The sequence below is a fragment of the Urocitellus parryii genome, chromosome 11, assembly GCF_045843805.1.
Source record: "Urocitellus parryii isolate mUroPar1 chromosome 11, mUroPar1.hap1, whole genome shotgun sequence".
In the NCBI taxonomy this organism is placed as follows: Eukaryota; Metazoa; Chordata; class Mammalia; order Rodentia; family Sciuridae; genus Urocitellus; species Urocitellus parryii.
In genome coordinates, this window is record NC_135541.1 from 30,997,258 (window position 1) to 31,011,596 (window position 14,339).

Genomic DNA, 14,339 nt, shown 5'->3' on the forward strand with positions numbered 1-14,339 from the left:
TTAGTGCAGGGCTGAATTTGTCCAGGGCAACCAGGAACCTGAGAGGAGGACCCTGGCTGGTGGCCACCCCCCCCCCCGCCCTCCCTGGGAGAAGCCCATTTAGAGAACAGAAGGTGGTGTCATGCTACAAACAGACCTCAGTCTATGGTTTCCAGTCTATAGGCTAGGATTGGTTTGGGATGGCCACTCAGGGTGCAGGGCACCACCATGTGGCATTGCTGCTCAGCTCAGGGTCTATCTGGGTGATATTTAGAAGACCTGAGGAGTAGTAACTCAGATAAAATGTAGGCCGCCTGTTTTCTTACCCCAACAGATGTGAGCTTCTGTGTACTACAAGGGAATTCTAAGATTAGCTGCACAGAACCCATGGGCAGTTAAGGGGCATCAGGGGGTCTCAGGAACAAGGCCTCCTGAAGTACTTGGGCATGCATCTGGCCAGGCAGATGTCATCTTCTCCTTCCTCAGTGTTGTAGGGACAAACAAGGCAGGGCATCAAAGGTAACAGGAAACAGTTTTATTTGGCTGCAGCCAGGTTCAGAGGGCACAGCTTTTGCTGTAATCAATCAATCTCCTGAATCCCAAGTTCAGGGAGTTTCAGAGTTTTATACCCAGCATGTAAGGGAAGGGGCTCAGAAGTTCACATAAAAGCAGCTTTTTGTTTCACTGTTTTGGGCAAGTTAACCCTTCAAGGCCAACACCTGAGAAGGGGAGAGCTTCTCTCCTTTCTTTCCTCCTCCTTCCAGCTGTTACCATGGAGCCCAATTGGTAACTTCTCTTAAAATTTTGACATCTCTGTGAAGCCCAGATCAAGGCCAGAGGCCTTATTTGCACAGTCTACAAAGTACTATACTGGATTTGTTTGTGAAAAACTAGTAAGGAAGTGTCCAGCACCTGTAGTGCTGGTATCTTCCCAGCCAGTGGCCAAATAAAACAGGGCGACATGAAAATAGGAAGTTTATCAACATTGGACTCTTTTGCAGAGATTCGTTTGCTGACACTCCTAATATCAGCCATGGTGAAGAGGGCTTTTCTGTGGAGAAAGGGGGGTGCCACTTCATCAGAAGGTACCTGTTTCTTCTTTTTTCCCATTCATCCATCTCTTTTCTCTCCATTTCCTTTCAAGGGAGGGCAGACACTTCATAAAAATTTGTGAACATTATTGCAGGAGGGAGAGAAGAAAAGGTTTATATAATAGATTTTTTCAGGAGAGATATACATGGACAGATTGGGTGACAATCAGGAAGAAAGTGTGCTAGGATGAATAATGGCTCATTTATGTACAAATCCTTAACTCCCGGGGAGGACTATGATCATGTCTTAGCAACACAGTGGGCACATTGTTATCAAAAAGGTCCTTACGATAAAGATTTGATGTGAAGACAGAAGTAGAGAGATTCAAAGGTGTTGCAGGATTTGAATATTGACCATGGGTCCTGAAGCCCAGCAATGCAGCTCCAAGTAATGGAAATGACAAAAGGAAGAGGCACACCAATGGCCCTGGATGTGCTGTGGTACTCCAATGACCTTGGGTACACCGAGATGAATCCATGTTAGAACTTTGATCTTCAGAACCAAGAGGAACTACATTTCTGTCATACAAAGCCAACTGAGGTTGTTGTCATTTTTTATACAACAGTAGGAAACTCAGATGGACAGACAAGTAGAACAAGGGAAAATGATTGGTAAAGGACAGACAGGGTGGTGGGCAATCAGGTGACCAGGGGATAGAGATACAGGCAGGTGAGAGACAGATAGAAAAAGAAACAGGTAGGGAGCCTGGGGTTAGGTGAGAGACAGAGGGCCAACAGACAGGACAGGAGGCAGGAGAGCGGGCAGGTGGGAGAAGGGCAGATTAAAAGATTGAAAGCAGTTTTGGGGCAATGGAAGGTGTACAAGAACAGGTGACAGAAACACAAAATGTCAAGCAGCTGGCCTGCAGACATGTCCTCTCTTCCACCAGAATTATTGGAGCTTCCTGAGATGCAGGTGGATTCCATTCTTGGACTTCAAAACAGGGAGTAACATGGGTACAGGGACCCTGGTGGGATCTGGCAGTAGCTCAAAACGAAGTAGAGTCAGGGCCACGGCCACTTTCAGCTCATTCATGGCAAATTGTTGCCCAATGCAGTTCCTGAACCAGGCAGGGACAAAGAAAGTGGTCTCAGGCCCCACTCTGAGCTGGGGAGGCCTTGAGCCCTGAGCTCCTGATAAGGACTAAGCATTCAGAAACCTCCTTTAATTAGAGGTGGCATACAGCTCTGCTTCTAGCCTGGATTCACACTCTCCTGCCCTTTGATAAGGCCCCTACTCATCTATGGAAAGCTCTGACCCCACTTGTATATTCATGGACATGAAATCTCTGCTAAGGTAAGGTAAGGCTAGCACATTGAACAATCAACTCTAATAACATTTTCCATTTTAAGAATAAGTCATTGGCTAGTTGAGTCTCTCTACTGATGGTTTCTGGTTCATCCGTGTGGTTATCACTGGTCTGGGCTGCATGGGAATGTGTGGACCACACTCCCTGGGATCATATCTCTGGCATCAAAGGATTCTGATGGCAGAATCAGATGTCAGTGTCATCTCCTGATTAGGACATTGTGCTGGGGATCTGTTTGCTCTGATTCCATCTGCCTCCCACCCAGTGGTCAGGCTCCAGCCTCCCCTCACACCCTTGGTCCACCAGCATCTCTAGACTTCTACTCCAGAAATATCCCTCTTGCCATCTTCATTCTCTTCTTCCAGGCTTCACTGGTCTCCCTGACTACCCTCCCTCCTTACTCCCATGCCCCCCACCAGTAAGGGCAGTATCCAAGGCCTCACCTCCCTGCTCACCCTCTGTGGGCTACTGCCTCACCCACCTCTCACCTGCCCAGCCCCACTTCCTGCTTCCCTCATATTCTTGAGGTTGCTGAGGATGTCCTCCTTCTACTCTGCCTGAACATCCTCAAGGCTCAGGACAATGGCCAGATGACCCTTAACCTTCTGCTGGCTGTCCCTCTCTCTCCCAAGTTACCATCAGTGTTTTATTCAAGTAGCCACCACAACCAATGGACTCCAACAGTGCCAGGGACAAAGAAACTTGCATCAATGTTCAATGAGTGATGAGAAAGTCAAAAAGTTTTGGAAAGAGTGATATTTGTCTCAATTGCAGTTGTCTGATTCTGAACAACACCTTTCTGTTCTCTCTGAACAGAGAGCAGACACTTGCCTCGGAGCACAGGACTTGGCACAGAGACACACAATATTTAAATACTTTCATATAACTTAGATTAGGTGAACTGTAAAAATGAAATGCATTTGGACACACAGTGAATTCCTACCTAGTAACTCAGCTACCTTAGTCTCCTGTCCTCCAACGTCAGTGCCATAATTTGTAGCCAGTATCTAATAGGAAGTTATCAATTCCAGGATAAATTTTATCTAAGACATATGATTTTTCCATGGACAATTTTATTTTATGCCTGTTCTATGAAATTTGATTCAGCATTGTAAAATTCACAGATGTTTGACTCGGAAACATCTACCTACTAATCAAGGCTACAGGCTGATTCCTGTAGCCTTGCTGGGCTTTCATAACAGCCCCTTTGGCATGGCCTGTCCAGCTCAACTGCAACTTCAGGTGTGTTTTTGAGTGTAAGACAGTATGTGCTCCGTGTTGCCTGAATAGTGAGTTTTCTCTGAGGCATTTAGCTTCCTCATCCTATGCCATGGATTCTGGGAAGAGATCCCTCTCCAAATGTAGAATTTTTCTGACTGGGAACATGAACACCCATTGTGAATATTAATATGAGACCAAAAATTGGAGGGCAGAAGCCAAAACTTCTTGAAATCACACTCACTGATGTCCACCCCTGTACAACAGGCTGCAAACTCTACACGGATGGCTTTTCAGTAAGAACAACAAGGAGTAATTCTAAATATATGGAAATATTTCAGTGATTCATCAAGTGCCCACTGAGGAATTAAGCAGAAAAGGTGATGAGCTCATAGCAAATGTGGAAGAAAGAGAAATCCACCTCTTAAGATACTTGAGAATTGAGGAAACCAAGCATGTGAAGTGTCAATTGTATATGCAAATCTAATTCTGAAAATTCATACTCCAAAATGAATAAAACACCAAGACACAATGAAACTTGTGGTCCAAACTTCTATTATTTTGGTGTTTAACTCACCAAATGGTTGGCCATTGGGTAGGGCGGTGGATCAAACTCTCCACAGTGTGTCCTGTCTTTGGGGCACAGGCACAAACACACAACAACTTCTACCCACAAAAGCCAACAAACAATGGCCTACATGAAGAAGCCTTAAAAAACACTAGGGAATCAAAATATTGGGTCTTGAACAGAGACTCCCCATTCTCCCCACCCCATTGGCACTCAGGGGACATCTCACCTTGATCCTCCTGAGAAGGGCAGGAAGGAGTGGCTGTGTCGAGAAGATCCAGGTGCAAATCGAGAGGGATCAAACACCTGCAGAGAGAGCAGCAGGAAACCAGGACAAGTTGGGATCAAGTCCCTGCTTTCCAATCATGGTGGGACATGATCCACAGATGAGGGAGCAAGAAGAGGGTTTGATCATCACATCATCCCCTTCCCTCCCCACAAGGCCTCCTACCTCTGGGTTTGGCCACACCTTCGGATTGTGATGAAGGCCATAAATGGAGAGTGTGACCATGAAACCTGTGGGATAGTTAGGAGACAGATGACTAATTACCCTACTGGGCTATAGCTCTGGTTTCTCAAACAGCAGAAAACATGCACACCTAAGTTGCATGGGTCCCGAAATCGTCATTTTGAGTAGAATGACTTTACAAAGCATCTGAGTGACAGTAAGGAAAGAAAACTGTCAGCCTAGGAATAAGAACAAGAAAATATTGGAGACTCACTGCTTACACCAAATGAAGTGACAACACACAGCCATCCAATACCTTCCATGAAACTGTGGAGAGTAGGCATGCTCTCAACCAACCCTCATGAGCACCCTTCAGAATACACTGGTCCACACCCATTTTCATATGAGATACTGGCGTCTCAGTGAGGTTATCTTTCCCATATTCACACAGCTGGCATGTGCCAGAGCAATGTTCAGACACAATGTTGGGTGAGCCAATGGGTGGCTTCATAACAGGGCAGGAATATCAGCTTCTCCCTTCTATGATCCTGAAGAATCCTTATATTCTAAGGACCACATTGACTTGTAACATGGGCTTTCATGATCTCTTTCATTTGCCTTGAGGCATTTATATATATATATATATATATATATATATATATATATATATATATATATATCTTCTCAACTCTGTATGATTCTTTCTCTACCCTGCTCTTCTCAAGTACTGATAATCACAAGGATAATATCTGGAGGCTGATATTAATCTAGAGGTTGACATTTTTTATAGAAATTTTTCCGATTTCAAGCTCCAAATCCAGCATTTCATAAGACTCATCAAAATTTCAGAGTAACTATGCTTTCTATAGAGGAGGAAAGGGAGGCTGAGAGAAGCTAATAAAAACTAAAAATCAGGTGGATCTCTCATCCATTGTTTCCCTAGAGAGTGAATAGGTGAGTATAGAAAGGTCATACCTTTGGGTAAGGAGCGTCCATCAGGGAAAGTGAGAGGTTTGCTGAGATCTCTGCTCACACTTGTTACTGGTGGATAGATCCTCAGGGCCTCCTTGATGCACATGGTGGTATAGGGCATCTGGTCCATGTGGTCCCTGAAGTGAAGGCCATCCTGAGGGGCAGGCAGGGCCCAGGAAGACCAGCAGCTTGTCCCTACCAGAGGCAGGGCTCTCCCACCTCTTGAGCTCTCACTCACCAGGTGATGGAGGCTCCGTCCCCCAGAAGGCTCTGGACCTCCTCCCTGCACCTCTGCTGATGCTCAGGGTGTGTGGCCAGAGCATAGAAGATCCAGGAGATACCACTGGCTGTGGTGTCATGGCCCTCAAACATGAAGGTGTCCACCTCGGCACGAAGGTCCTCATCAGACAGGCTGCTCCCATTCTCCAACTGGGGAGTCCATGGATGAGAGAGCAGGGTTTGTTCCTCCCTCTCCTAGGCAAAGTCTCTGGTTTTTCCACCCACCACATACTCACTTTGGCACACAGAAGGATGTCCAAGAAATCCAAGTGCCTCTTCTGCCTGATTTTCTCCAGCTCTCCCTCATTCTGCAGCTGAGCCTTCCTTTGCCTGATCACTTGATCTGTCCCAGGATAGGAATTACCAGGCAAATAAACAGCTACAACAACCCCTAAAAAGCCATTTTACCCCTATGACAATATGGGTGTCCTATGGAGCTCAGAATGCACAGGTGAGTGGGTGTGTGGGAGTCTAGCACCATCCTCCCATGGGAGTCCCTGTTGATTGCTGGTGGGATAGGTCTCATTCAACACTGCTAATGTGATGATACTGGCATTGTGCTGTACCTGACACACTAACATCTCAGCTCCTAACACTTGCAGTAGGATAGTGCCAACATGAGGGTGCCCTAGTTTATTTTCATGGTTAGCAGGTGCCCTGCCTCTGTCTCATGGGCCATGGCCCTATCTCTTAGACTGAACCTGGTAAAGGAAAGGAGACAGGATTAGAGACAGAACCTGTGTGCTCATGGGCAAGCTGGCAGGCATGGTGGAACAAGCGGCCAACAGAGGTCAGTCTGTAGATGGTGTCGTTCTGGTGAAAGACATTCCTCGCACGAGAAAAAAACAGGTAGTTCAGATCCCCAATAGCCTGAATGTAGGACTTGGAATTCCTGATGGAGAGATTGAAGAACAGATTGGATTGTGGAGCCACATGACTGGAAGCAGTGTGAGTTCTATTAGGAGATTCCTTTAATGCTATGGACAGACAACACTGAGGTACACCTTGTATCTGTGTTACATCTCTTGTGAGCTTTGGGACGTTAGAAGATGGTATGATAACCAGACTTCTACCCAATGCAGGAATCAAGGACATATGGCTGGGGCATGTTTGGGTCTGGTCAGGGATCAGGCCTTGGCCTAAGACCAGGATAAGAATCTCCCATTTTATTTATGAGCATCCAAGATGCATCACTGACTCTGGGGTAAATTTACACCAGTTAGTTAGAACAAGAGGTCAGTTTGGCACTGACCTCTCCAGCTGGATACTGCCCTGGTGGCTGAAGGCACACTTCATGATGGTGTCCAGGGTCATCAGGGAGACATGCTGAAAAATCTCTAGGGAGTCCTGTCCAATAAGCTGCTCCCATTTGTCCTGGGGAGGAAGAAGGTCATTACCCTATGCAGTTCCTCAGAAGGCCTGTGCTGACTAGGTTACCCTCTTTCCCTGCATCTCCAAGTATTCTTTCCTGAATCTCAGGGTCACACAAATTTTCTCAAATGAAGAGTTCAAGCAAATATTTGTATTCTGCTGCCTCTTTCTCAGAAATTTTTATTACAAAATGAAACATTTACATAATAAATTATTAAATTTAGAATTTTAGGCAATCACTTCTGACCATTTGATTGATGAAAGCCCCTGAGACACTCTTTAGGTTTCAAATTCATGACCTAAACTTAAAAACTAACAGAATACCAAATATGAGGACAAGATAATGTTAAGCAAATTGAACCTCTGGGGCTCACAAGCCACATATTGAAAATAATTCTTTTCATTATCCTTCAAGAAAAGTTGCTGAAATCAGAGAAATGCAAATTAAAACCATGCTAAGATACCATCTCACTCCAGTAAGAATGGCAGCCATTATGAAGTCAAACAACAAGTGCTGGCGAGGATGTGGGGAAAAGGGTACACTTATACATTGCTGGTGGGACTGCAAATTGGTGCAGCCAATCTGAAAAGCAGTATGGAGATTCCTTGGAAAGCTGGGAATGGAACCACCATTTGACCCTGCTATTCCCCTTCTGGGACTATTCCCCAAAGACCTAAAAAGAGCGTACTATAGGGATACAGCTACATCAATGTTCATAGCAGCACAATTCACAATAGCTAGTCTATGGAACCAACCTAGATGCCCTTCAATAGATGAATGGATAAAAAAAAATGTGGCATTTATACACAATGGAATATTACTCAGCATTAAAAAAATGACAAAATCATGGGATTTGCAGGGAAATGGATGGCATTAGAGCAGATTATGCTAAGTGAAGCTAGCCAATACCTAAAAAACAAATGCCGAATGTCTTCTTTGATAGAAGGAGGGCAACTCAAAACAGAACAGGGAGGAAGAGCATGAGAAGAAGATTACCTTTAAAAAGGAATAAGGTGGTTGGGAAAGGGAGAGAGAAGGGAAATTGCATGGAAATGGAAGGAGACCCTCAGGGTTATACAAAATTACATATAAGAGGATGTGAGGGGAAAGGGAAAAAAACAAGAGAGAGAAATGAATTACAGTAGATGGGGTAGAGAGAGAAGATGGGAGGGGAGGGGAGGGCAGGGGTATGGGAAGGGGATAGGAAAGGCAACAAAATACAACAGACACTAGTATGGCAGTAGGGATAAATGTGGATGTGTAACCAATGTGAATCTGCAATCTGTATACAGGGTAAAAATGGGAGTTCCTAACCCACTTGAATCAAATGTATGAAATATGATATGTTAAGAGCATTGTAATGTTTTGAACACCAATTAAAAAAAAAGAAAAGTTGCTGAGCACTGTCAGATCATTCATCTGAGTTCTGATGGATGTGATGGATGGGCAGGTTCACTGTGAGATGTGGACCTGGTGTCCATATCAATACATGGGTCACTCAAGTCCACATGGAAGCCCTCAACTCCACCCTGAGAGAATCCTACCCCAGGATTGGCAGTGCTAAGCTGGATCAACTCCTCCTGCAGTTCACTGTGCTGAAAACTTGGAAGTAGGAAGAGGAGTCTATATCCACCATGATGCTGTCTGCCTTGGACCATAAGGAAGTGACTATATCCTGCTTTTGGGTCCACTCTGCTCCTTCAACTTTTGAAGAACTCACTCTCACAGTAATGGCCTGAAATTGTTGTTCCATGTGACTGTTTTCGATGGCTGTTAGGCTGTGGAATCTGAGTGTAGGCCTTGAGTGAGTGAATGGGAATGAAAGAGAGAGACTCACCAGCATCACTCTGACAGAGTCAGCCGTGATTCCCACGTAGGGCTTCAGGATGTCATAGTGGAAGGCTGGGGTCAACATCCGGCGGTGCTGGAACCATGTCTCCCCATTCAACAGGAGCAAACCATACCCTGGGTCATATATGGTTGTGTGCATCAGTGAGGGGGCAATGAGAGATGGAGAGTGGGGACAATTTAAGATAGACAAATAGTGGAACGCTTGGGGGAGAGAACCCAGAGGGCAGAACATCTTTGGACAAACACAGTAATGACTGGCACTTTTCAGGAATATGGATTTCCCAGTTGGCCTGGTGTATCTGATGTGATTGTGACAGCTGCAAAGGAGATGTAGAAAGGATTTGTGGGCAGGAGAAAGAGGTACCCAAGTCCATGTCAGGCTGAGACAGTTTGGAGGTACCTAGAAGGAGAGGTGGAAGGAGTTAGCCTCAGGAGGGCTCACAAGAGCTTGCAGAAGGGGTGGGGTTCTGGATAGATTAAAAGAAATGAAGCTTCATTTAGGGACAATCACAGTAGTGGCTCATCAACTCTTGTTCTCTGTGAATCAGAGAGAGAGATTTTGCCAACCCTAATTTCAGAGTGCCCACTCTTAGATGTACATACCAATCCAGGGAGCCACAAGTCTGTATATACTATGAGCTTTTGGATCTGAAAATTAAGTAATGGGATTAGTTACAAACAGCAAACAAATAATACAGACCCGGGGCAATTGTGATTGAGGCCATGGGCTGTCATAAGTGACTGATGACTATCAATTGGCATTTTGTCCCATGTCACCTCCCACTGCCTCCCATCCCATTCGGTCTCTGTTGAGACTGTAAAATGGCTCAGGAAAACAGGCTCCTTGGACCAGCAGGACTACAATAAGAAGCTGAAAAGTAATACGGGACATGTTCTCAATGCCACAGAATATGATTGAGCCTTGGGGTGTGTTCACAATGAGTGGTGGCTTAGATAGCTTATTTCTAAACAGGGGGAAATTGGGGGTTTCAAACCAAGGTCACTTGGATATGAAGTTTGATTCTCAGATACAGTCAATATACCTAACAAATCACCTCAATAGATACAACTCATATACCTCACTGATTTTCTCAATTAGTTTTTTAAAAAGACAGGAAAAAGACAAAAAAATAGTGCCATAAGCTATTTTAATGTCCACTATGAAGTAAATACTATTGCCCAAGTAGTAGGTGTATCCAGGGAAAGCAGTAGGTAGATTATTCACATCTACTTATGAATGGCCAATTTGCCTGGACTTTCAGAGACCCAGGTATGATCTCAAAAGAGAAAAACTGAGCCTGCTGAGAGGGGGTTCACTCTCACCTGACCTCCCCAGAATCGCCTTCATGTATTCAGGGTCATAGATGAGGACACGCACTTTGCTGCCCCACAGCCAGTGTGGGAAGGCACTTGGGAACTCATTAACCCACTTCAGAACGTATTGTAGCTCCTGGTCTTTCGGGATCTGATATCAGGGGAAAGAGAAGGCTTTAAAAATCATCTTTTATTTCTGGCTTAGGGACTGTAGTGAAGGGCAGCATAACCATCAGGACATATTTCTGGATCTTTCAGCAGAACTCAAGGTTTTGGAGCTGTTTCTGCTGACCTATGTGTGCTGCCCTAAGCTGGATCCTGTGGCCCTGGAGAGTAGAGCTGTGTGCCTCAGCAGAGCTGTGGGGGGCAGAGCCTCAGCTGTCTGTGTAGACATCCTCCACCTCCTCTTGAGTGTGTTCAGAGCACAATTCCTAGCAGAGCTTCTCTCCCTGCTGTCCCTTATCATGCTCTGTGAGCTCCCTCAGGGCTGGAAGTGCAGGAATTTGGCCCCCTCCCTCCACTGCCCTCAGGCTCTTCCTTTCTCTCCTTCCTCTGACTCTACACAAGGTGCCAGGCTCTGCTCTGGGCACTGGGGTACAAGACAGTGTTGGGGTGCCCAAATCCCAAAGACCTCACATGCAAGGTGCGTTGAAGGAGAGATAAACAAATCTTGTTTGGAGGTTAACACTAAAACCAGTCACCCTCACCAGCAAAAAAAATGTGCTGCCATTCCTGTTTCCTATACCCATGACATACATTTGCCCCTCAAAACACACATTCTGGAAACATCCTCAGTTGGGGGCAAAACTATCCATTTGGTCCCCCCACCTGAGCAGAGGTAGCTGATTCCCTATGTCCTGACTCCTCCTCATATTCATGCCCTTTGTTATCCCAGAATGATCTCCTCAGGATACTGACTCCATCACACTGATATCTGTGTTTCAGAGCAAACTCAGGACCAAAGAGTATCCTAGTCTGTGAGTGGGGCAGGAAAGCCTGAAGAAGGCTGGTTCTGAGATGAGGGATCTTTGAGGGGTCTGGGTGTGCTTGGCCTTGAGAAGAAAAGACTCAGGAAGAACAAACAACAGTCCTCTAAGGTGCCAGGCTGCAAGGACAGATGTCAGATCTGCATGGTGATAGAGTGAGTGACAGAGGTGAGTAACAGCAGGACAGGCTTCTTTTAAAGGAGTAAGCTCCTGGTGCTGGGATGGGTCAAGCATGGGAGGTAATCCGGGTGTTCCTCAGATGCCTAGAGCATGCAACAGGCTTTGTCCTACCTGCAACAGGCTTTGTCCTGTGGACTTCCTGGCCAGTCTTTGGGCTGAAGTCTCCCTTCCCTCCTACTCCCCTTCCCATTTATTCCTACCTTGTGACCAAAGAACCAGTGGGATGGTGGAGATGGAAACTGCTGAAGGGCTTTGAGCAGCCATTGCCTGTGCAGGAGGAACTGGGCTGTCTTGAACAGCAGCAGAAGCAAGCTGAGCAGTGAGGCCACTTGGAGGAGCCCAGAGATGCTGCCCGGGAATCTGGTGAGGCTCAGTGTAGAGATGCTCATGGTGCAGAAGCTTCTGTATTACTCACTGTCCCCTTGTCACTGATTAAGTCTGGGAGGAACGTCCCACCCTCTTGTGGTAGTGTGAACTGTGCGGGCAGGGCTTGATCTCAGTGTACAGAATTGATTAACCTGAAAGTTTCACCTTGGGAAACAGTGAGGTCAAAACCTTATCAGTGGACAGAGGCAATGGGCATGCACACACCCATTTACCCTTCTCCATACTGATGACATATTCTTGTTGGGCACCAACTATGTGCTAGGCTACATTCTAGTTGGTGTAGCAGAAAGGACCTGAACCCAGAATTGCAGAGGTAATTATTCAAACATTCTGTAGGTGTGGCTGTGTTGTGAGAACCTATTGCCATTATTTATAATGAAAAGTTTATTGTTACAAAGTGGTAAATGGAAGGCTTAGCACTGAACCTCATGACCTGCTTTGAAGACTTATGGTGCAGAAATTTCCACATCACTTGCTCTCCCTCATAGTCACTAAGATACCCTGACCAGCCCTGACTAAGTCTGGGATTATTGCTTCACCCACAGGTGGGAGGGAGCAGGGTGAGACAAAAATTGACCTGAGTCTAGAATTGATTAACCTGAAAGATCCACCTTGGGAAACAGGGAGGTTTAACTCTTATAAACTGACAGAGGCAAAGGCCATGCACAGACTCACTTTCTCTACTCCTTATTGCACACAAATATGTTTTGAGTACCAACTAGGGGCTAGGAAGGGGGTGGGTCAAGCTATATAAAGAACACACATGAACTCACAGTTGAAGAAATTCCTAGCCTAATCCATCAAACATTCAGTTTGATGAAAAAATTATTATTCCAAAGACATAACGTGAGGTGTTCAGAGGAAAATGGTCAAAGAAAATGGGTGGTGGGATTAGAATCCTTTCTTATTGGCAACCAAATCTGAGCCCAACTGTTCAACTCCAGTGTGTGAGTCCCAGCTGCTTCAGAAATATTCCTTGAGACTCTCCATATGCACCATGCTGTTATATGATCCAGGTGACCACGCTCTGAGTGGAGCACTGGAGTGGGACTCAGGAGAGTATCCTAGTCTGTGAGTAGGGCACGAAAGACTGTAGAAGGCTGGTTCTGAGATGGAGGATCTGGCAACTTATCCTCTCTGAGTTCAGTGTCTTCCTTGTAAGAGGCCATTAATCCTTTTCCCAATTACTCTTGAGTGCAGCTCATTCTTTCAGTCTTTTCAACAATTTCAAGAATATTTCTCAGCCTCACTGTCTTGTGAGTCAATGAAGAAAATGACATCAGTATAGGAAAATAGGATAAAGCTATACTGGAGCAATGAAATGTCCACCAGGTGAGAAGGAAGGAATAGGAGACCACCTGAGGGTGGGTGGCCTCTGGAAGATCAGTCTCCAACACACCATGGAGAATTAGGGAAGGTTCACATCTTAGAGACCCTTACTCTCACTTCTCATAGTTCTCCAAGATCAAACCAAACCAAATGCAGGATTCAGAGAGTAAAACACAAGATACTTCAGGAAGAATCTGGGGGAAGCTGGCTCTCCCAGCAGCTGCAAGGTTCCTTCTGGCCTGACCCCTTCACTCATCCACATGGTTTTTCCCACCAGCTCCTTCATTGCCTGACATCATGACGGGTGATTCATTAATCAAGAAGGGGCAGAGTTCTTCTCTTTGTCCTCTGATCCTGTGTCCTCTCAGAACCCAAGGGCAGAGGAGCATGTAACTATTTACATCACATTTCTCTCACCTTTTTCCTCATTCCTTTCAATTCTTATGTCTTCTTTAGAGTAGTGAGTACTCAGTGTTTAGGGTAATGATCAAATCTTTACTTGAGCATGGCCAGCATGAGCCTTCCTGTCCCACCTGATGCCAGAAGACTGCCATTCAGCCTGTTCAGGACACTCCCATCTCTCTCCTTCCTTCATCCTTGGAGCAGGCATTTCCTGTCCAGCTTGCCTTCTGTGGTTCCTCTTAGTGCAGGGCTGAATTTGTCCAGGGCAACCAGGAACCTGAGAGGAGGACCCTGGCTGGTGGCCACCCCCCCCCCCGCCCTCCCGGGGAGAAGCCCATTTAGAGAACAGAAGGTGGTGTCACGCTACAAACAGACCTCAGTCTATGGTTTCCAGTCTATAGGCTAGGATTGGTTTGGGATGGCCACTCAGGGTGCAGGGCACCACCATGTGGCATTGCTGCTCAGTTCAGGGTCTATCTTGGTGATATTTAGAAGACCTGAACTTGAGGAGTAGGAACTCTTGGATAAAATGTAGGCCTGTTTTCTTACCCCAACAGATGTGAGCTTCTGTGTACTACAAGGGAATTCTAAGATCAGCTGCACAGAACCCATGGGCAGTTAAGGGGCATCAGGGGGTCTCAGGAACAAGGCCT

The 14,339-nt window shown here is 45.8% G+C and overlaps 1 protein-coding gene across 2 annotated transcripts; it reads right to left on the bottom strand.

Moving 5' to 3' along the window:
• Positions 1-133: 133 nt before the first annotated feature.
• On the bottom strand, positions 134-12,018 carry LOC144249250 (cytochrome P450 4A11-like). 2 transcript variants are annotated; one of them, XM_077791535.1, is made up of 12 exons: positions 11,769-12,018; positions 10,412-10,553; positions 9,692-9,736; positions 9,075-9,202; positions 7,118-7,239; positions 6,603-6,757; positions 6,102-6,208; positions 5,825-6,015; positions 5,590-5,723; positions 4,618-4,682; positions 4,396-4,472; positions 135-2,131 (listed from the first exon to the last, which is right to left on the bottom strand). In XM_077791535.1, the coding sequence occupies exons 1-12, from the start codon at positions 11,955-11,957 to the stop codon at positions 1,963-1,965; spliced, it is 1,524 nt and encodes a 507-aa protein (XP_077647661.1). In that variant the 5' UTR covers positions 11,958-12,018; the 3' UTR covers positions 135-1,962. The 2 variants fall into 2 exon arrangements, with proteins under 2 accessions (XP_077647662.1, XP_077647661.1); XM_077791536.1 differs by lacking the exon at positions 10,412-10,553 and having other exon boundaries at positions 134-2,131; positions 11,769-11,926.
• Positions 12,019-14,339: the final 2,321 nt, after the last annotated feature.